This window comes from Anastrepha obliqua, chromosome 4 (genome assembly GCF_027943255.1).
Source record: "Anastrepha obliqua isolate idAnaObli1 chromosome 4, idAnaObli1_1.0, whole genome shotgun sequence".
NCBI lineage: Eukaryota > Metazoa > Arthropoda > Insecta > Diptera > Tephritidae > Anastrepha > Anastrepha obliqua.
In genome coordinates, this window is record NC_072895.1 from 125,600,124 (window position 1) to 125,623,552 (window position 23,429).

Consider the following 23,429-nt stretch of genomic DNA (forward strand, 5'->3'; position numbering starts at 1 on the left):
TATCACTATCTGGATAACTTTTACTTAAGGGGGGACCCTCATTTAGACGGTCGAAAAATGCATCATTTTTGGGAATTTTTTTATCAGGTAAAATAACTTCAAACGTTTTGTAATTCATAAAGTACTTTAATAAATGTCTTGACTGTCTACAAAAATTTTCGAAGAAGAAAAAAAACATTTTAAGTATGGAAATATACACCTCGTCCATGGCACCTCATTCTATCTGTGTACATTCTAGCGCTCTGAATTTTTTTCTGAAATAAAAAAACCAAATTTTTTTTAAAACTTTAGGATAATACCTTCGATGTGACATTTTGATTTAAAAAAAAAATGTCGAAATTTATATTTTTTACCCAGTTTTATGTTAAAAGTGATTTTTCATGCATAAAAATTGACTTTAAAATTACAAAAAAATATGAAAATCTTTTTTTTTTTAAAACACTTAATGTCACATTGAAAACAATTTAATTATCTTTAAAATGAGCTATTGTAAAGCCTGATTGGTTCAATACAGCGTTCTCAATTGTGTACACAAAATCGAAAAATGATGTTTCGAGAAAAACGCGTTTAAAGTTTTGGATACAGGCGATCAGGCCACCCGTCGCGTCCTGTTAAAAATTTTGTCACTCCTTCAAAAATACAGATATCGACTTGAAATTTTGAAAGTATATTCTTAAATAGTTGTAGAATAGATTAAAATTATTTCCAAAAAATCGATTTTTTTGACCCGATAAATGAGGGTCCCCCCTTAAAGCAAATATTTTCCTAGTTTGTAAATTTAAAACCTCTTAATTATGAACGCGAATATTTACGTATGTATGTATGCAGTAACAAAACAAATGGCGGCCGCCGTAGCCGAATGGGTTGGTGCGTGATTACCATTCGGAATTCACAGAGAGGTCGTTGGTTCGAATCTCGGTGAAAGCAAAATTAATAAAAAAACATTTTTCTAATAGCGGTCGCCCCTCGGCAGGCAATGGCAAACCTCCGAGTGTATTTCTGCCATGAAAAAGCTCCTCATAAAAATATCTGCCGTTCGGAGTCGGCTTGAAACTGTAGGTCCCTCCATTTGTGGAACAACATCAAGACGCACACCACAAATAGGAGGAGGAGCTCGGCCAAACACCTAACAGAAGTGTACGCGCCAATTATTTATTTTTTTATTTTTTTTATGTATGCAGTAAAAAAGCTGAAAATTCAACCTATTTACATCTTCCTTTATTTATGCATGAAAGCACGAAGCAGAGCAATTCACAACAGACTATTTGCAAGATTATGCTTCACAGGATCATTTCTGTAGTCAGTCTTCATTTACTTTCGATGCAACAGCAAAACCTCAAGTACTGACGTTGAAAACATAACACAATGCAAATCCGAATGCAAATCAGCCACGCTCTAGAAAGACAAAGTAAGAGAACGAACGATTGCATAGTAATGGCTTGCTCACCGAATCTTATTTTGGCCATATATGTACATAGGTAGGTAGGTAGCCGCCGACTATTTAACCGGCACAGTTCCAAGCAGCTGTTTTCATCTCTGAAATTACGTCGCTGTTGAATTTCGAATTTTGGTTACGTTACCGCCGCTTCTTTCCGGAGCAGGCTTCACCTCTTCAGCGAACCTGAACTGGTTTGTCAACACCAGCGAGTAAACGAATCAGATCTTCAGTTGATCTGTTAGTTTTATATATCTACATCAGAGTTATGTACACATACACGTACATACATATACATATGTTTTAAGTGGAATATACCAGCTACACTCTGGTTGAAGTGTTGGTTGACCGGTCTCGTTTTCAGTGTGTTTGTGGCCCTTCGGCCTGCACTGCTTTAGCGACTGCAATCTCAACTGTGATTAGAAATCAAGTGAAGTGAGTCACCACACAGCCTAGCGGTTTTATAATATACACCAGCACTTCGATCCACGCTACCACTGAAAGTTCACGTGTACTTTGTGCAAACACGGTGAACGTCGCGTGAACTCAAAGACTTTGCAGGCAGACATTGAATTAGTTTCAGTTGGAGTTCGTATTGAATTATTTTTTTTTTAATATTTTTGCTTTATGATTGTATATGCGTGCGCATGTGGAAGGCTTAATTTTTAACTGCTTATTACGGTTACGTGAGTAGAAAACTGGTTTATTTACGAGCAATTTATTGCACATCGAGTTACGCCGACAGCCAAGCAAGTAATTCGAGTAAGTTTCTATATTTCATTGCAGATTTTGAAAGGCACGTCGAGAGGCGCTACTTCGACACTTTATTTGTCATCATTCGCTTATGTACATACATACATAAGTATTTATTTGTGGATGATCGTAGTTTCAATATGTTGCTGAAATTCCAACGTTTTTATACGTAAACTTTTTTTGAACAACATTGTAAGTGTCTGAAACAAACTATAATAGAGTGTCAGAATAATATCAATGTAGTAGTTTATGATGCACTTACTAATGTATTTTTTCGTTATTGAATTAAAATATATATGGAAAAGTACTACATCGACGAGAATTATGAAGGAAATTTGTTTGAAAATACTACAATGGAACCCCACCCGGTTATTTGCTACTACAAATGCAACAATTCTATGTTAGCCAGAGAGTTTTATATTTTCCTGTCAAATACTCCAGGACTAGAAACTTATAACAAAAATAAAGTAGAAGATAAATGAATGCACATAAAAACCAAAAGCAGGACAAAACAAAATTGATATATGTTGTCAGATAGACGAAAGAAAATATATTGAGAGCAAGGAAATTAAACAAGAGCAGAGATGTAACTGAATAAAACAAAATTAGAAGCGACAAATTTGTACAAAAATGTGCAAAAAAAATGCAACCATATATGCAGGCACAGTACATTGAAAAACTGTTATGGTTGTGATAAAATATAATTTAATTTTCTTTTAATCACAAATTGTATGAAAACAGAACTAATTTTCATATTTATACCTCATTTAGCAGCTAAGCTACGGAGAAGTGTAACAAAAACAGAGAGTCGCACGACCGAAAAAGGGCGTGTAAGGAAGAGCTACAATAAGCGAAACCGAATTGCCTTAAAAAGAAGATGCGATTGCGAGCGGGGGGCTCTGGATACATGCGCGCTGCAAGAGCTACTGCTGAAATTCATACATATAGTATGTATAGTCCTCCTGCGAGCCAGTGAACAGACTCACTTATTTTCTTTTGCCCATCTCTAGTACGAAAATTTTCGGGCCAAACGTACCGAGCGAAATAATTTGAAAATGGAGCTAGCTTTACCTTAAGTAGACACAATACATATATGTACATATAAAATTGTAGTTTTGCTAACTGGTTGTCAAAACATGTCTATTAAAAACACTAAACAAAGATATTACGAAAGTTGCAAAGTTAAATAATTTATACTCATGCACTTACCACATAATTTAATTTAATTCTTGATATTCCGCTTGATGCTTCCAATGCTTTCCTGATAGATCAGATGCCTCTGGGAACTTCTCGTTATTTGCAGCAGACTATTTTAGTTCAATCTATTCTTCATACTCCAATTTTTTCTCCGCCTTTCCCTTCTCCTGGGCGGTAAATCGACCCCTCCAGCGGTATTTTCTCTTATTGCAATATTTATTTCACACTTCAATTGCTTTACTCTTTGTCACAATATTTAAATTTTTGCTCTCGCAAAGGTTTCAAATTTGGCATTTATTCCCGTTTAAATCTTTTTCTGCACAAACTTTTTTCTTTTTTTTCACTACAATTTTTATCCTTTGAAGAAGATATTATAAACTATGCACTTTTTATACGCTTGGATTGACTTTTTTGTCGTTGCTTTCTTTTCTTCACTTCGTCTTATTATCTTCAGTTCCTTTATTTATAGGCCCTTCTCATGTTGACTATGCGCGCCCACCGTCGTCAACAACTATGCCGCTGCTGCTGCTTTGCGCTACTGCAACCGATAAAACGAAAAATCAGAATGGAAACCCAACCCGAATTCAAAGAGCACTCGTTTGCTCCGTATAAAACACACCCTATCCTTCCCCTAATCTATTTTACCAAATTGCACATTGTACACGCAAGAACAACACCTTAAATATGTGCCTACTCATGTACGAATCCATGCAAGCAAATGTACCACACCGAGGAACTGTTGACAAAATCGTGGCTTCGTTGCTGGACTTTTAATAGAGCTAGCACCCAAGGGAAGTGATGCTCTCTGGTTTGATATCAGAAAACGTTCTCTAGCAATTCTTGCAACAAACATAAATAGGGCGATATTTCAATTTTCTCTTCGCCGCAACCTGTGTCTACACATGCTCTCTCCCTTCACCCACACCCTGAGCTCTTTGAAAAATAAACGTTTCCATTCCTCTCGTTCCTTGAGCGATGATTCGCAGTCGTCACAGCCAACTTTATTGCTATTCTTTGATCCCTGTATGTATAAAGCACCTAGAAAATTTTGCCCATCCCTTTCCTTTAGAAAATTAGAAGGCTGAGAGTCTGAAAATCGAAATTTACACGGTTTTTTAGTTACGTGGAGAAGTCCTATGAACAAATTACAACTCAGAAAAAACTTGTGTAGAGTTTTCGTTACTGAAGTTCCGAGACTGCTATCTCACTTATTCCTAGTGCCTCTTCCTGCTGCTCTGCTTTTTGTGCTGCCATCGACGCTTTGTTTGGCTTAGCCAGTTCGTGTGTGTATGCTTATTTGTTGCACCGCCTGTTTCACTAAATTTTCACCCGACAACTAGGTAACTTTATGGACCTCTGCACGCACAAAACACGTCACTTTTACACCATTAACACTATATAATTTTGTGGCTTCTATTAACTTTCTTTTTCATTTAAAAAAGCGCCTTTTATTTTTAACCGAAACAAAATTTCCTTCCGCAACACACAAACACATATCACTCCAACGATGGCAACGATGGCAACGATGTCAACGATCAAATAGCAGTTGCTTAAGTAGGGTTGTAAAAAGTTTCATTTTATGTATCCGCAGAGAGTTTTACGAAACAGTACTATTCGGAGTACATGGTTGCATGAGAACACCTTACTACACTTTCGAGCGTATCGACGATTTAATTAATAAATCAATCGTGTTTAATACCTTTTTAAAATAGTAAAACCTCGTTAAAATACATAGTGAAGTAATAATATAGTTCACCAAAGAGTAGAATGCATGCATTTTCAAAGTTCTAGAAGGGGGGAAAATAATTCCAAGTTCGTTTAAATTAATAAAGACATTTAAAATAATTTTGATAAGATAATTTCATTTGGTCTGAATTGAACATTATATGAATTTTAATGTAGAGAATAGACTTATCTCGTATGCAACAAAACATTTCAAAATTGTTTTATTTTACATTTCGGCTAAATATTATTCTATTTCAAATGTTAAATAGTGTACTACATATTTTGTTTTTACTAGATATAGTCTAATACCTGTTTATACAGTTGTGTAATAAAATAAAAATTTCATTCTTTTCTTAACTGGATAAGATACGAGCAAAGAGGTTTGAATACAAAAAGCTTCAATAAAAGGAAGTAAATGTCGCATGACTTGTCAATACGTTGCTACAAGTTTGCTAATCTCGATTAAAGTGGCAATATGAATGTGATCTTAGAACTTTTTTAATGCCTCCCAATTTGGTAAAGATGGCTCGGAGAGATGAACCACAAATCATTATCGATTATCGTTTGTCTTTATAATATATTATGTCCCCATAGTACGTAATTCGATCTCTAAGTAATTAACTAGGGCAGCTCTCCTTCTTGTTCTTTTCTCTGCTTATCAGTATTATATTATCATGATTTTCTTCTAATACCGGTTATGAAAGTTTCTATGAAAATAGAAAGTTAAAACAAGAATTTTATTTTATAGCGAAGTTTTTTTTTATTTATTCCATTTTCCAGCACTAAGAAAAAGTGCCCACAAATGGACCAGCGCTGGAAGAGATATGCGCCGCAAGAAATATATAATAAAGTGGCTACCGTAAACAGTCCCATGGTTGGTTAGAGTGGTGATTCAGCCAGAATCCAACTAGCGCTTCCGCACCATTTTGTTGCCACATCCTCGTTACCAAATTGTTTAACAGTTATTTGCAGCAGGACTATATCCAGTCTGTGCGGTTTAGGAACCTTATTAGGTTGTTGACGTCTAAGCCAGACTCTCGAACAGCGGTTTGCCCAGGGTTAACATTCTGTCCTTCCATAGGGCAGGGCATTCACAGAGGAAATGGAAGATTGTTTCTTTTTTCTCCGGTTGTTTACAACTGTGACAGTATGTGTTGTGAGGGATGCCCATTTTGGCGGCTTGTTCTCCGATAGAAGAGAAGTCAGTTATGACTGCCGTAAGTCTACAGGTGTCTCGTCGTTTCATGTTTATTAATGTCGACGATTGCTTGAGGTTGTAGGTGGGCCATAACGTTCTGCTGATTTTGCATTTCGTCTGGTCTCTCCATCTACAATCTGCAATTCGAAGGTATTTTAGGAAAATTGCGTTCTTGACCGCACCTAGTGGAGTGAGTACTGGTACTGCAAGAGCGCTATTCATGGCAGATCCCCCTCTTGCCAGTTCATGAGCTTTTTCGTTACCTTCTATGTTCCGGTGTCCCGGGACCCAAATTAAGGTTACTCTATGGTTTTCATTCAAGTTGGTGAGGCTATTCCTACTTTGCTCCACCACTTTAGAGGTTGTTATAGTCGCATCCAGCGCCTGGATTGCGGCTTGGCTATCCGAAAGAATAGCGATATTGCCCTTAAAAGAGAAATCTGCGATTAGTAACCTACAGGCTTCCCCAATTGCTAGTACTTCCGCTTGGAAGACGCTGCTGGTATTAGGGAGACGCACAGATTTTTCAATTCCAAGTCTATGAGAATATATACAAGTTCCAACACCACAATCCATTTTACTGCCATCTGTATAGACTGTGGTATCGAAGTTGTTTAGAGAGAATCCCTTATTCCATTCTTTTTTAGATGGAAAGAGTGTGGCAAAATTCCTATTGAACGTTACCATCGGGACGATGTAGTCAGTCCTCACCGAGGTCAACTGAGTTTGTCGCGATAATAGACTAGCGTGACCATAAGTTTTTCCTTTCCAGCGACCCGCTTCATTTAACCTAAATGCACTCATGGTTGCCGTCTTCTTTATATGTAGGTCTATTGGAATAACGTGTGTCAGTGCATTGAGAGCCTCTCTAGGACATGATCTCATTGCACCGACCGTTGCAGTCCCATACTCTTAAAAAGTGTGTAGGAGTTGCAGAACCAAGAATTTCTGTACTCGGCAGTGGAGGTGACAACGAGAATTAAGAACTTTAGTGCACGGAACCTCTGAAGACAATTGGGTTTATTTAACCATTCCATTATTATTGTATAATATAACTTTTTTTGGTTATTATTCAACTTAAGTTATTTTTTCGTTGGATTTTGACAGCTTATTTTGATAATTCCCGATAAAAATTAGCGAAGACAACGATTTGTACATAATTCGGAAAATAATTGAGACTGGATTACAATAAAGGTGATTTACCCTCAAAAATGTATATGGCATAACCAGAAGGGTAATTGGGGTGTGAAGTACAAATGTAAGAGCGGATTACGTGTTGTGAAAACTTAACATAAGACCAGATTTTCAATGCTAATTAGCTATGCTTTCTAATTAAATTATTGCAACTTTTTTCTCCAAATAAATGTCCCTCTATAATTCCTTTGATTTCGATCACTGGATTGCTAAATAAAAGTCATAAATTAATGGCAACACAACTTGCTTGCTTTATTAAATTTCACTTCTTACGCACTTTACGTTTACACGTTCGCACACTCAACTCAAATTTCACCGGTTCAGCCAGCACTGAAAAACTACTAGAGCAACAACAACATTTACAAGAATTTTATTTTTGCAGTTCAGTTTTTTTTAATGTCAAAATTTGAAAAAAAAAACAAGAAAAAAGTAGTGGTGGCTCTCCTTCATTTGATAGTCAACACTTGTCGGCTCGCCACTTTAATTCGATATCCAACTATCGGCGAGACCGTTAGATATTTTAGGAAGTATTTCGAAAGTACTTTGTATTTACCGAAAGCTGTGTGAAATAGATTAAGCATAACGAGTTATGGTGCTCACACTCACTAGCGTAAACGTACGTTCCGTGTCAGCTGACACGGAAACCTTATGAGAATCTTCTTATAAATGAAATGTTCCGTAGAAACGTTTCAGCTGATTGCTCTCCACCACACAGTGCTGCCAACATTCCAACTTTAATCGATTGCAGGTTTTGATGCCGATGATGGTACGCATTTGCAGTTGTTAAAATCTGTAGAAAATTAACACACATATTTTAGTAGAAAGGGAAAACTAAGCATAACACTGCAATTATAAGTATACACATGTTTTATGTATGAAATACAAACATTAATATTTTTAACTATTGTAATTTCTTGTTGCTGTTGACAGCTGCGAAAAAGCAAAACGATAGCAAAAGTGTCATGGAACTTGTTTTGTTACGGCAAGCACCCTTGAACTGTCTCTGCAAAATATAGTGTGCGACATGTAATAATTGCGGGAGTGTTATTTTTTTGAGATATGGTGCCTACCGACGTTACCGACAACTATTTTCTTTTGGTTATATATTTACACAATACATGGCTTTGTGTTTCGTGGTAGCGACACAATGTTGCCATTGATATTTTTGCATACACATGATTTCGAAATGTACTGTATGGAAACACTGTATGTTGAGAGAGCACATTTCTACGGAAACAATACAAAATCCCACGACAACGGTTACGATACTACGGGACGGAACAGGGGTGATTTTTAATTTACATGGGTCTCTCGTTAGTTTATTCGTGTCAGTTGACACGGAACGTACGTTTACGTTGGCGAGTGTGAACACCAATCAAAGCGAGTTCTCTGTAATTCTTGAGCACCAATAGCGTTATGTTTTGTCTGAAATTTCTGCAACAATACCAACGTCACGCGTTTTGTCAGTAAAATAGTGGCAATGGGATGCTTATCATTGCTAATCGAGCGAAATATACAATTTTACATTGCGGAGTTGAAATGGAAGAGGAAAATTAAGTATTTTTAAATACTATTTTGATGTTTAAAACTGTTTTTTTTTAATGGTTTTAGGGTAAAAATAAATTCAAATGAGACGCAGTTATTGATCGAAGTTTGCGTATTTTCAAACATCGAGCTGACAAACTATGAAATGACAGCTATTGTGAAGACACTGATGGCATAACATAAATTGCATAAGACAGATGTCTTAACAGTGGAATTCGCAGTCTCCACCTTACATTTGGGGCAAACGAAATACACCTGCTCTAGAACAACTCGAGAATATATGAAATTTAGTTGGTCATATCGAATGGGACACCATTTCTCAAATTAGATATCTCAGTTGTGGAAAATATCGGAAAACAACATATGTAGATACCTCTCATATAGTTTTGTGAATTATTCCATGTTTTGAGAAAAATACATTACTCTAATATATTAAGATGTGGTATAAACCCCCTTAGGTACATATACCCCTCCTCCTTCCTAGCCTTCTTATCTCCCTTATATTATTATCACAAAGGACGAATTTTTGATTTTCGTCCAAGTGTACCGTCTGTATGGGTAACCATTTCAACCTAACATAACAAACCTTAAATAGATATCAGTTCATTGGAAAAATGTTCAACGACTATTATCACCAGGTTCAAATCCTTCCTTTTGGGAGTTAATTTTGTTATATTTTTAGCATACTTAGAAATTTTTTTAGTTTAAAATATGATGGTGCTGCTAATAAAACCTTGTACATACATATTCATATATTTTATATGCGTTTTTGCGAAGCTTTGACTACAGTCCAAGCAAATAAATAACGATAGCTATACCTAAAGCGTTTATTTCTTCCAAAAATTTTAAAATCAGAAAATACCTTCGAGTTACACGATGATCTTAGTTTTGTGTAGGCCACAAATAACCTGTTTCGGTAATAATACTAAAATTACTAATTAACTTAAAATGTTTGTATATGAAAAAATAAGTATTTACTTTTACATGATTTTTAGTTTAGAACAGATTAAAAATGTACGAACTAGACGTTTGCACTTTGTGTGTGGTGATATTTAAGCCCAATCAGTGCATATTATGGGAAAATACCAGAGTCCTTTGAGTCGGGCATTTCTTCAATTTAATTTCAGAAGTCGTCGTTGCGATAAGTGTCGATAAATTTTTGAACCAGATGCGGTAGTTGAATTGCGCGACACAGAAACTTATGTCCATAACCCGCATCGCCGTTGAAACGATGGAACTCAACAGGACCCCATGTTTTGCCACGCGTATCCAGTGCTGTTCGATAAAGTTTGTACCCTAGCTCGAATGGTACAACATAGTCATCTTCGGCATGAAGTATCATTACCGGCTGGCGAAATTCGGCAATGTGCCGATCCGACTCAAACCTCAATGAGTTCGAATACATTGGACGCGAAATGGTCAAATCAAACCAAGGCAGGTCTTTGAATGGCTAGCATAAGAAACAGTAATAATAAATTTTAAATATTTATATATGTATGTATGTATATTGGGCTATACACAAAACAAATTTATAATTTTGACCTTACCCGTGCGAAGGGATGTAATCTTATTTCGTCGCGTATATTCGTGAAAGGCGCCTCTAACACCACCCCACGTGGTAGCTTCATTTTAAAATTCAAACTCAACTCTGCACACAGATGGCACGCCACGCCGGTACCAAGAGAATGCCCCCAAATAAAAATCGGGTTCGTTGTCATATTCCTAATATATTCATACACGGCTAGCCCATCACGCACAATACCCTCTTCGGTGGGCGAAACCGGATCAGAATCACCATAACCACGATAATCTAACGACAATACGTGATAACCAAGTTTACGCAGCACCTGGTACATTTCCACGCGATGACCCGAACCACGAGACGCAGTATTGCCATGCAGGTAAAGAACTATGGTACCGGGTAATTTAAGCATGCGCTCATAAAAGAGCTGCTCATTCTCGGCATTCACCTCAGGGAATTCCGATTCAAGAACGGGCACCAATTGCTCTATTTCTTCGTCTAGCTCAAGTGTGGCGTTCTGCAATTCCTCGCGCGTATGCTGTACGAAAGTAAGAAACGGTAATTAAAATACATACTCTTCCGTATGTGTGATTATAACATCAACCTACCGTATCAATTTTCAGTTCTTTAGCAAAACGCTTCACTAAGTGCAAGGGCAGCACATGCCATACACCGATGCGTACTCCATCATAGCGTTCCTCCGCATCTGGATCAAGTACACTCAGATGTAGGTTCCTGGTGCCAAAGAGTCCCACACTGGCCGGATTCGATAGATCGAGATCTTTCGGGTATGTGACTGTAAACGAGAAGATTTTGTTTTCAAAAAATATATACTAAATACTGATTTAGGATATTCACAACGCATACGATACGGTATCTATTGAAAAGGCTTCATTTTTCAGAACTGTATTCAACTTTGCCATTTTATATTCGTATGCGTTGCAAATATCTCAATTAATTTGAAGTGAGTTTTTTAAATACTTACTAAATGTTAGAAACAGAATGCCTTTTTGCAGCGTTATAGAATAACGAAATACTATTGGGAATCCAACAAATATTATGAGGAAAACAAGCATACATAATTGTACTACGGCAAGTGATATTCTATGAAAGAAACAAGAGAAGATAGTATCTAATAAGAATTTTCGATTTACAAACGTTTTCTTGAAGGTACATATTTATTGCAACCACAATTAAACCAAAAATTAATACAAAAGCTTATTAAGATAAAGGAAAAAAGTTAATCGTAATTCAGAAAGGAATCGAATATATCTTAGTGAAAATATGTAGATATGCTCAATATGTAATTACACAAAAATAATAAAATAATAAATACGCAAAAGAAGCAATAATGGGAAATGAGTTTCATTGCGTAACTTTAAATCAACGTGCTTGTTCTTCATTTGTTTAAACTGGGTAGAAAAAGACAAAATATGGAAATTAAAAAAAAGACAAATGGAACACGCAACAATTTTGCAAAGAAAAAAACAAAAAAGATATTCAAGAAAACCATATTTGCAGATAAGAAAACACACGCGGGGAGATCAGTTTTTATCTTATTTTAGTATTCGAAAAGTGAAGGAAAAGCACACAAAAACTATTACTTGTGACAGTGTATGTATATTACAGGTATTATTTAGAATTATTAATATAAGTATCATACATAGAATTAGCGTACTTACATCCCAGCCAGCCAAATTAATATGAATGCTCCCGGAATGACTGAAGCACGAAATATTACATTTAAGAATTTATATGTTTCATACATTGCATATAAATTTGGATAACTTTGTGTATTATAAAATGAATTTACTGCAGGAGCCTCAGTCAATGATTGATAATTGCTGACATATGACATTAAATTTCGCAGATTGCGGGAATGATGCTACAGAAAATTAACATTTAACTCGAGGAAAGAGTAGAGTAAGTGGCGCAAACCAAAAAGTGGCTGCAATGTCACACAAAATAAACCAAAAGTTCTGGAGTGGGTAGTTTGGGAATTGCTGCAGGTGCGCCTAAGCTAGTCAACTATGTGAGCGATATTAAATAAACATATGTTATGGATTTGTTATACACGCCAAATGCAATACTGGTGATTATTTGATGGAAGAGTTAGGGATTTAAGTTTCTTTCTTTTTCAAATCGTTCTATGTTGTTTAATTTCTTGTTCTTTATTTTATGGTAGACATTTGTGTGTTTGACTTGTGAGTGCAGGCGATTTCAATGTGCCTGCCAGCAATTTTTACTATTCGGATGAATACAACATGGAAGAGAGAAGAAAAAATAGATGTTTTATTAGCATTCACTATAAAGTTCGTAGAACAAAAAATATTTAAGAAACATATAAGAATGAAAAACTACAGCGCTGCAATAGCGTAAAATACTCCAACAGTGTTTCAATTATCTTATTTCAACAATATCAAGCGTAAAAAAGCTAAGTAACTCAAACCAATTAGACAATTCTGCTTGCACATAAAACCTGAAAACCAAGAAATACAAAATACTAATATTTCATGCGCTCCAAAATACGAGTGGAAATGTCCTCTTCGTTTGAATTAATAATAAAGTGTTCTCCGAACGACAAACAATACAAAGTTCGTAACTACAAACATCTTTTGAAACGTGAAATCCCGTTTGCTTTGTATTCTACTCTTTAAAACTTTTATTTAAATACTTTGCTTTGTCTATAGGTATGTCTGTAAGGTTTTGACTGTCAGATTTTCAATTACATAGTCTTAGAAGACGGTAAAAACATTATTAAGTGATAGCTCATTTACATTTATTTATGAATTGTCTATTTAATATCTTGATATTTCGAAGTTTTATGTAGCAAGCTAAAGTTCGAATCAAATTTCATTATTTGCTTTATTGTTAGTCTTCTAGCAGATACATCAATATACCTTAGAGTTAGTAAATTGAGAGATTATATTTGATATACCTGCGATGAAGCATTTCTCATTCACTGTATATTAACCAAACTGTGCTAAATCCAAATTAGAACAAAAGTCAAAACAATTTAAGTATTTCAATTTAAATTAAGATATGAAAGGGACCCAAATTTAGTTCTGCAAAATACATAATTCAGATGAATTTTAATTGTTACTGATTATGCAATAAAACCGTTAATAATAGCGCGAAAAACATTTAAATACTTTTAATTAAAGATCTCATTCTTATCTAACGACAATGATTAGTAGCTGCATATAAATAAATAATATAATACACTTTGGCCAACTAAGGCACTCGCTTGCATGAGTCACTGTGGAATATACTCGTATAACAAAGATTGGGGCAATCACCTTTTGAAGAATTTCCCTCTACGCTTTAAAAACATAACTAGAAATAGAAAAAAATGCAGAATAAATTTGTGAGTTAATGGTTTTTTGAATTGTAAAATATTGGGAGTTATTCAGTATTTAAAGCTATTTCTATTTAACACTATAAAAACGAGAGTAAGAGATTTTAAAGAGAGAATTAATTGTTTTTTTTTTTTTTTTTTTTTTTTTTTTTTTTTTTTTTTTTTTTTTTTTTGTTTTTAATGTAGTCGGAGCACAACTATGTATTGTGTTGTTCGCTTGAACTCCAGCATAATAATGTGATAACTTGTGGAAAACCTCTCGCCTTTAGTCGCATTTTTGTTAACTTTTATATCCACTATGTAAATCATTTCGGTACTCGTGTTTTGCATTAAACTAGTTTGTATAATATAGTTGTTATACTATGATTATAAAGGGTTTTTCAATTGGCGCGGGTCGATTTTGGCGCCCTGTGGCAGCCATTTTGTTTTGGTGACATCTGTTAAATCTTTTGTTTATTATTCAGTTGTTTATGCCAAATCATCATGGCAAGTTACACGATTGAACAGCACGTTCAAATGTTAAAACTTTATTATCAAAATGAGTGTTCGTTAACGCAAACGTTGCGCCCATTTTTCGGTGGACCTAGACGACATGTGGTTCCAGCAGGACGGCGCTACGTGCCACACAGCAAACGCCATTTTATTCCATTTCAACATCTACCCGCCCTTATTGAAAAACCCTTTATTTAGCTCTATTCAGATACTTAGATACCCATGCTCCCTTTAATTTAAATAATAAATACCTAGGAGCCCCTCAAATTAAATAAGTCACACAAACGTAAAGTTTAAAAAGTAGTTCACAAAATTGATTCGGGATTTTGAAGCAAATAAACAATTTTCATTTCGAATACTTTAAGGAGCTGTTCTTTATATGCGATTTTACTATACAAATTACACTTTTTCCGAAGGGTCCATACGCTTTACCAAGCAACAGTTGAGAATACATTTTCTGCCGAGATTAAGCGCGGCTTAATAAAAAAATTAACTTCCGACACTATACAATTATACATTCATATGAACGCGATTGAAAGTGAAACGAGCCGTGTTTACTGTTAAAAACAATAAGTATAAAGATTCAATCCCAGGCAACTTTTATGCTCTTACGTTTATACGATCGCAAAAGTAGCGCACACAAACTAAAAAAAAATAGTCAAATAACACCGCCATTTCAATCATAGTACAATGAAAGTAAAGTGATTTATAGAAAAAATTCACACTACAACAAAGAATTATTAAGAGTGACACTGCGAATTCTAACATACTGGTTGGTCGGCGGACTCAGTCCAGTAAAGTCAAATGAGTTACTTTTAAGCAACATGCTGGAATGCCTGCGAAATTTAATGGTATGCTTAAAAGTGTACACATACATACAAATTAATATCGAAGGGAACTCAAACTATGCCATTATGAGCCAAAAGTCGCACTATATTTAATTGTTGCTTTTGTTACAAATTAATAGATATTCATTTACACTTCAAAATTGGCTTTAAATTCGAGACAAGTGTTTTTCGACAAATTTGCGTTAGGAGAGCTCGAGACAAACGTGTGCTCAGCACTGGAGACCATTTCTGACTTGCGAGTAAACTTATTCGTCAAACGCTCTAGCTAGTCGCTTATATCAGCTAAAAGCCAGTTAGCTGTGAAATTCGAGAGCCACAATGTTTGTGAATGGAAATGTACTCTTTTATATTCGCTCAGCTATTATCACTACAAGCACTCGAGATAGAAAGAAAATGTATATAACTTTTAATATACGTATATGTATGTATTATTTAGCAATGACACTTTGTTAGTCTGATAGGCTGATTCAGAAATATTTTTTGCCGGTATATGGCAAATTTTAAAGTGAAAAACGGATTTGACATTGATAAAATAGGAGCACCTATGGGCATTTGTACATATATAAGTATGTACATACGTACATCTATTATCGAATCTAATGTATGGTGCTTAATACCTTTGCCTATGAAATATGGCCGGCGAAATCGAATGGGTTTGAGCGTGACTACTATTCGGTAAGGCCCGGATTTGAAACCCTCTATGGACATTAGGAAAATTTGTTTTCTAATAGCAGCCGTCCGTCGACAGGTAATGGCGAATCTCCGGGTGTATTTCTGCCATGGAAATGTTTTTTATAAAAAAACTGTCTGACGTTCGGAGGTGGTATGAAACTTAAGTTAGAACAACCTCAGGAGGATGTACTATATGTGCCAATTACATATATGCATATGTGCATCTCTGTTGAAAATAATAGCTATTAGAAATATAGCTATTAAAATTAACTATTTTTTTTTTTAATTTAATTTGGTTTTGTGTTTTTATAAAAAATAGTGCATTTTACAACAAAAACCATCTAATTTAAAGCTCCAACTTTATACAATATTCACAAAAATTGAACAAATTTCAAGGATTGAGATAAAATTTTCTTCTTTTCTGGATCTTTACAAAATTTTATGGTTAAACGGTTTTATAAATACATAATATATTATTTTAGAATAATATAAAAATGAGATACGCAATTAACATTGAAAGAAGTATTCGTAATAAAAACTTGTGTACACAGTATATCAAGGATCACTTTTCGATGTTAATGAGAAATTTATGTGAAAATATAATAGCAAACTGATTATATTTTAATTGAAATAGTAACTAGTATAGTTATATTACCTAACGGTGGATAAATTTTGCAGCTCCGGCCAGCAGCTTTTTAATGTCAAACAGCAACCCAGATACCGAATTGATTATATATGTAGTATAACACAAATTTACTTATTTTTGCACTTTTTTAAAGGTGTCTTATCTAAAAACAAAAGCATTAAAAAGTGAATTAAACATTACGTGGATAAAATGAATCTCGTAATACGTACGTATAATAGCCCCAAAATATGAAATTCTCATATAAAGCAATCTGTACAATTGTAAAAATGCGTGTGAAACACAAACATTTACTTGAAGAAAAATTTTCTCCATACAACGTATTTGATCATTGTGCAGAGAACATTTTTAATAAAAAAACGCGCGATTCGCCTACCATATATGTTTCTTTATATAAAACAATATTTTAATATACAGTGAAAATGTGTACCCTCTAAAATTAACTAAAAAATTATCGAATGTCGAGCTGCCGTGAGTGGTAATTCCCAGGCATTTCTTATATGGTATTTCTTTATTTATTTTCGCCGCCCATTTTGTGTTTACATTTTAGTAATAGAAATATTTAAATAATTAACAAATTGTTAAGTTGTGCAATACGGCAATTTCGTGGGTATATAATGACGCTCACAACCTTAAGTGGGCCTTTGGTCGAGCTTCTACTATGTATTTGTGGAGTATGTTTCAATGTTAATCCACAAATGGAGGAACCTGCAGTTTTAAGCCAACTCCGAACGGGAAACGGTTATTTATGAGGAGCTTTTTCATGGTTGGAATACACTCGGAAGTTTGTGTGGTTACCTGCTAAAGGGTATCGATTTGAACAATTAGTGATACAAAATACAACCTTAATGGAATCGTTTTTTGTTAGTAAATTTTTAACGGTTTTAAAGAACATTAATATTATAACCGAAACGCGTTACATTTTTGATATATTTGGACACCCGGGCTTTAAACAGACAATTACCCTAATAAAACAAAGTGAATTTTTATTGAAAAGCAGAATAAATATATAAGAACATATTATAAAACTAAATCTGCCCCTTCATATACTCATATTCTGGAGAAATGCTGTATGATTTGTGTCGGTAGCAAATGCCTAAAAAATAACAAAAATTAATTGCATGTATTAAGCTCATGGCACGATATTGCATGCACCAGAGCTTGAAAATAACCAGAAAATACGTACGTCAAGATAAGCAAGAATTTCAAAGAAGTCATAAAAATTGTATAAATAAACAGTATTTCTCAAACATTTTGGAAACCACTATTGATTTTTTAATTATGTATTAGGCCTTTAAATACCTAAAGAGATACTTACATCGTCGAAAGTGTTTGTATTTACATTTTCTTTTCGCTTTTTGCTACAATTTAGTATGTAACTGTTAATTTTTGCAGATTTTCTAATTAAAATACACAAATAGAATTTTTCAATGCTGAAAAATTTTCGCAAAAGCACACAAGTCTTATTTAATTCTTTTGCCAGCTGTCAAATATGAGGGTTGCTCAGTTCAATAGATTAAGTAGTGTTGTGTAAGGCCAAAAACCAAATTAGTATATTATAACTCACGAATGGCATTTCCAATTAATTAGCAATGTACATAGAATAAAAGCGAATGGCGAATTCATTAAAAGTGCTGACACTAGAGCAGCTGATCTTGCGGTTTTGTGCCTTTATCGTCAAAGTGTCCTGCTTCTTTGTTGTTGCTTTAACGTTAAACACAAAATTTACCATAATTCATTTTCTTTCATTTGGAATTAGGGGACATGCAATTCTACTTTTTCAACAATTTAACGTCACTGTTAAAAATTGTGTTCGCATTGCTACTGCTTTGACGGTTAACTCTCATATATACATTCGTATATCAGGCAAGGGGAAACTATCCAAGGTGATATCAGTAGAAAATTTTTTTAAATTTATTTTTGGGGTTTGCCAAAATGAGATGTTTGTAACGCGTTGCAGGATCACAAATTTGTTTGTGTTTTTGAATCTAATAATCAATTTTCTGTAAATAAATTATTCCTGACAAAGCGAATTCATTCGCCTTAGAAATAATCAGCTTACTTCGTCAATCTGAAAGTCAAATGCAAAAACAGAATAAATGTAATATTTGTTTTTGTACTACTGCTCCACCTTGAACAGAACTATAAATTATAACAATACCTCCAAATGCAATTTTTTAAATTTTTTTCCCCCGATGTCGCCGGGGTGGATGTGCATCATTTCATGTATTTTATATTTTCCACTTACTTTCGCTTACTCTTCCTGTTATTTTTGTTTATTTATTCTTTCCCAAAGAGAAGAAGAAGAAGCAAAAATATTAACGAATGGATAATTTGCAAGAACGGAGAGAAGAAAACATATTGTGGGGGAATAAAACTCCACATATACTTTTATACTAAAATTAACACGCTTTATTTCCTATGAAAATTCAAGATTAAAATGAAATATAAAACTTGTAAAAGAACTCTTATGTCTTGTAGTTGCAAGAACTAGAGCTGGGAAAACCATCGATGGCACCATCGATATTATCGATGGAACCGATGGAGTGCGATAAATCGATGGAAATTTTTCGATGTCGGTATATAGAATTTCTTTTTGGTTCCAACACGTGTGTAAGTAAATTTCAATATATAGTAAGATTTTGTTATTATTAATTTTTTCTGCCTTTCTTTACATAGAGGTCTACTTTTATTCTATTAGAGTACCCTGGCAGTTCCTCTGGTAAAATGGACAAGTTTTTGACCTCATCCCGTAAGCATTTTAAAAAGAAACAATTACAGGACAATTTTTAAGAATTTTTTTTTTTTTAGAAAAAGATCATGATACCTCTCCAACATCATCAAATGAACCATCTTGTTCAAAATCTGAACCGGAGCCTAAGCGCAAAAAGTGTATTTCCGCAGTGTGGACACATTTTGACAAATTGCAAACCAAACAACTTGCAAAATGTCATTATGAGACAAACCATTCAAGTCTAAATATTGCCAACACATTGCGTGAAATATGCGATGAGTGGAAAGTGTTCGACAAACTGCACACCATTGTGACCGACAACGCAGCATCTATGATTAAAGCGTGCGAATTATTGAAAAAGAAACACTTACCGTGTTTTGCGCACACTCTTAATCTTGTTGTGCAAGATGCTTTAAATCTGGAAAATGTGCAAAACGTTTTAAAAATCACAAAAAGAATAGTGTCCTATTTTAAGAGTAGCGCTATTGCTTATGCAAAGTTCAAAGATGCCCAAGGCACCGAAAATCCTTGCTCTCTATTGCAAGAGGTCCCTACTCGCTGGAACAGCGCATTACAAATGATTCAGAGAGTGTTGCGGACAAGAGAGCCCCTAACTGGCACCCTTTTAAGATGCCATAATGCTCCGATTCCACTGTCAGAGGATCAATTTCGGATTTTGAAGGACTTGTGCTCGCTTTTGGAACCGTTCGAAAAAGCCACAAAACATGCGTCTGCTGCAAAGGGCGTTACAATTTCATTAATTGCTCCTGCAATTTTCGCCTTATCGCAAAGTTTGGAAGAGCTCCATGAGCAGATGTTAACACCTGTAGGGAGAGAAACTTGCGAGTTTTTACAGAGCAACGTAAAAAAAAGGCTCTTCTCATATGAGAATAGATCAGCACCACGCCTTGGAACTCTTCTTGACCCACGCTTCAAAAAGGAGGGTTTCCAAAATCCGTCAAATGCCCAGCAGGCCATGTTGATGTTGGAGGGAGAGGTTCATAATATAATACAGGACGTGAGATCTAAAAATTCCACAGAGGAACTGCCAAGGAATGAGGAGACTCCATTTTTATTTAAATGCATGGCAGGAAAAATAAAAGAAAAAAACAAAAGTTCACGGGCGGACTCAATTATTACCATTCGCCAATATATGGAGCAGCGCAATGCTCTTCATGACAGCGATCCGCTCCAATATTGGCAAGTAAGTTAAGTGTAGTTTTTTTTAACAACTTTCATAATTGTACTTTCTACAATACAGATTAACAAGGAACATTTATTTGCACTTGGACAATGCGCAATAAAATTCTTGTGTATACCAGCAAGTTCAGCTGAATCAGAGCGCACATTTAGTAAAACAGGAGCTATTGTGACGGAACGGAGAGCATGTTTAAAACCTAAACAAGTGAACACATTGGTTTTTATTAACAAAAATCAATGGCTACTTTAAAATAACTGTGATATTGGAACGAATTGTTTTTTTTTTTTTTTAATAAGAACCTCTCATTAGCATTAAGTTTGGAAATCACCTTTTGTTTTGTAGTATTTAAGAGTAGCAGCTATCCGCTGCATAGTACAATAAGCACCTCTCATTAGCATTAAGTTTGGAAATCGCTTTTTGTTTTGTTTTTGCTTAGAGAGATTTTTGTTTTCGTTTTTTGGACATAGGACGAGAAGTCACCCTTTTTTTATCTTCAAGTTTAACTTGAAACTATAAATTTTGTTTTTATATTAAAGAACATTCACAAATTACAAGCTAAAATCATTTTAATATATTTTCGATGGATTTAATTTATAAAGGGCTAACTTATAGTAGTTAAATTATACGCTAGATAATTCGTATCGATGATTATAGACAAGGTCATGAGTTCTGATACTTTTGGTTGACCCTTTTTGAATATTTGAAACTTTGTAATATTGAAAAACGACACCAAAATATATATGTTGAATAACTCGTTTAAATTTTCGATGGAACCATCGATAGTATCGATGGTTTTTTCCATCGATGGAAAAAATATCGAGTGGAGCAACCATCGATGGATTCCCAGCTCTAGCAAGAACGCTTCTCGAATGATCTAATTCTTCGAATTCATAACGACGTTAAATTCAGTTGAATAGTGAGTAAAAATGAATAATGAAATCAGTGTGGCCACACTGATAGGGTTATCTATGCTGATAGGTATAGGTGTGTTCCCGTACGGCACTTTCATTTGTGTTCCCACAATATCATGTGTTTTGTTGATAAATTTACCATTTTATGGTTTCTGATCAAGAATGATAGTGTGGGAACACAGCTGAAAGTGTCGTACGGGAAACACACCCATACCTATCCTTTTTGCTGAAAATAGTGAACACCGCACGCAGTCCCTTACCGTGCACAAAAACTCAACCCCGAGAACAACTGCGTTCTTTTAATTACATATTTACACAATACATCGGTTTGTGTGTGCATGTGTTTGGTTGTATCTACACAATGTTGCCATTGATATTTTTGCTTACACACTTTTCCACACATCCGCGTTATCAGTTAAAATTTTTCATTGTTTAATAAACCAAAGCCAAAAACCAACAAATGCAAATAGTTCATTTATATATATTTAACATTATTCAACAGTATTTTTAAGCTATTTTAACAAAAATTATCATTTTTCTGAGCTTATTTTGTAAATGATTTCGAAATGTACTGTTTGGCAACACTGAGTGGTGAGAGAGCAATCAGCTGAGTCGGTATTACGGAATTTTTTTAAAAATCGTGAAATAAAATCTACGGTACTACAAACAATAATTTCATAGAAAATAATTTTTTATTAATAACCATAATATTACAATACCGGCATCCGTTGCTATGCCTCGTGGAATAAAATCAAAACAACCAATCAGAAAAATATCAAGCAAAATTATTTTTATTGAACTTTGCATTTGGGTCATAGTTGAACAGCTTATGCGGATTATGAAGTCTAGAGTATGCTATAAATAGTGGGAAATAGGAAAAACTAAGATTTTTTAGATTAAATTTAAGCAAATATTCGATACTTGCAAACGACAAGACACATAAAATTAGAGTTCCTTTATAAGTTATAAGTTTTCACCTTAACAGTCTTGAATTAAACATCACAAATAAATAGTGTTAATATAAAATAAATAGTACATGTGGGGGATCTATTCCCCCACAATAGCATAACAATTGCGCCTTCCGAAATCGCCGTGTCGTAAGAGCGGATGAATAATTAAACAAAAGGAAGGGGAATTGCTTGTTTGTGAAGAAGAAGTGGGCGTAAGCAATGGAAACAACCAAACACAAGAAATTATACATACACGTACCCACACATAGGCCCTTATTATGAGCAACATTCGATCTTCGAGTATAGTCGAAAGTGCTGATCGAACGAATTTTCATTTGGTATTATGGTGCTCATTCGTTGAAGAATAGGACTATTGTGAATTTCGATCGCTCGACGCATTTACAATAGATAATTTTTCTCAGCTGATACAGCAAATCAATATAAAAGAAAAACCGATTGTGTTGAAATTCTTTGCTAACAACATTTTTAAAAGTTAAAAAAAGTATTTTTTGTGAAAATGAGTACAACGGAGTTGTGGTTCGATGATTCATCGGTCGATGAAAGATTAGTGGAACTAGCTAGATGTAGAAAACAGCTGAGGGGCGCATCCAACCCCCTTCAAATGGCTTCCACTGAGTAAGTTTAGTATTTTCAAAATGTGTTGATTTACTTAATATTACAGAAATTTTCTTACAGTTTTTTAAAGAACTTTAGATTGTCTAAAGAGGCGTTTATGAACGTACTGTCCAGTACAGAAAACCAGTTGCAGCAGTGCACCCGAGCCAAGAGCTCTTCACTATTCTCCAAGACAAGCAACACAAATTATTAATGTGTGTGCAGCTTTGCACAACATTTGCTTGTTTTATAATGTTCAACTTCCAGATGAAGAGTTCAATTCTTAGAATATTATAGAAAAATCTAAAAAGTATTAAATAGAAACCTTTACGCCACAGTTTCTGTTTTATTTTTGTTATAAATTTTCTTTATTCAATTATTCGTCATTCGAAAAAAATATGTATTTCAGTTCCTCTACGTATTTCAGCCCATACCT

General features: G+C 34.6%; 2 protein-coding genes, 1 long non-coding RNA gene and 1 pseudogene across 16 annotated transcripts; 3 read left to right on the top strand and 1 right to left on the bottom strand.

Moving 5' to 3' along the window:
- Positions 1–1,269: 1,269 nt before the first annotated feature.
- LOC129246613 (small nucleolar RNA U3) lies at positions 1,270–1,413 on the top strand (annotated as a pseudogene).
- Positions 1,414–2,031: 618 nt separating this feature from the next.
- LOC129243437 (uncharacterized) lies at positions 2,032–3,270 on the top strand. The gene is made up of 3 exons (XR_008582310.1): positions 2,032–2,121; positions 2,222–2,380; positions 2,494–3,270. It is a non-coding gene; the product is annotated as an uncharacterized LOC129243437 (long non-coding RNA).
- Positions 3,271–9,860: 6,590 nt separating this feature from the next.
- Positions 9,861–18,847, bottom strand: LOC129243927 (lysophosphatidylserine lipase ABHD12). Of its 14 annotated transcripts, XM_054881386.1 has the most exons (9): positions 17,901–18,074; positions 16,595–16,727; positions 13,869–13,905; positions 13,508–13,634; positions 12,252–12,814; positions 11,555–11,673; positions 11,178–11,365; positions 10,595–11,107; positions 9,861–10,497 (listed from the first exon to the last, which is right to left on the bottom strand). In XM_054881386.1, the coding sequence occupies exons 5-9, from the start codon at positions 12,425–12,427 to the stop codon at positions 10,171–10,173; spliced, it is 1,323 nt and encodes a 440-aa protein (XP_054737361.1). In that variant the 5' UTR covers positions 12,428–12,814; positions 13,508–13,634; positions 13,869–13,905; positions 16,595–16,727; positions 17,901–18,074; the 3' UTR covers positions 9,861–10,170. The 14 variants fall into 14 exon arrangements, with proteins under 14 accessions (XP_054737361.1, XP_054737362.1, XP_054737366.1 ...); XM_054881387.1 differs by lacking the exons at positions 13,508–13,634; positions 17,901–18,074 and adding an exon at positions 18,831–18,847; XM_054881391.1 differs by lacking the exon at positions 16,595–16,727.
- Positions 18,848–19,267: 420 nt separating this feature from the next.
- Positions 19,268–20,776, top strand: LOC129245610 (E3 SUMO-protein ligase ZBED1-like). Its single transcript, XM_054883882.1, has 3 exons — positions 19,268–19,334; positions 19,394–20,520; positions 20,578–20,776. Exons 1-3 carry the CDS (start codon positions 19,310–19,312, stop codon positions 20,764–20,766), a joined length of 1,341 nt encoding a protein of 446 aa, XP_054739857.1. The 5' UTR covers positions 19,268–19,309; the 3' UTR covers positions 20,767–20,776.
- The last annotated feature ends 2,653 nt before the right edge of the window (positions 20,777–23,429 follow it).

Excerpts from the sequence above, each read along its gene's own strand:
- LOC129243927 (XM_054881387.1), bottom strand. The coding sequence starts at position 12,427 with ATGTCATATGTCAGCAATTATCAATCATTGACTGAGGCTCCTGCAGTA. Across the intron at positions 11,674-12,251 it reads TTAATTTGGCTGGCTGGGAT|AATATCACTTGCCGTAGTAC; the intron begins GTAAGTACGCTA and ends TTTCTTTCATAG. Across the intron at positions 11,108-11,177 it reads AAGAACTGAAAATTGATACG|CATACGCGCGAGGAATTGCA; the intron begins GTAGGTTGATGT and ends ACTTTCGTACAG.
- LOC129245610 (XM_054883882.1), top strand. The coding sequence starts at position 19,310 with ATGGACAAGTTTTTGACCTCATCCC. Across the intron at positions 19,335-19,393 it reads CAAGTTTTTGACCTCATCCC|AAAAAGATCATGATACCTCT; the intron begins GTAAGCATTTTA and ends TTTTTTTTTTAG. Across the intron at positions 20,521-20,577 it reads ATCCGCTCCAATATTGGCAA|ATTAACAAGGAACATTTATT; the intron begins GTAAGTTAAGTG and ends TCTACAATACAG.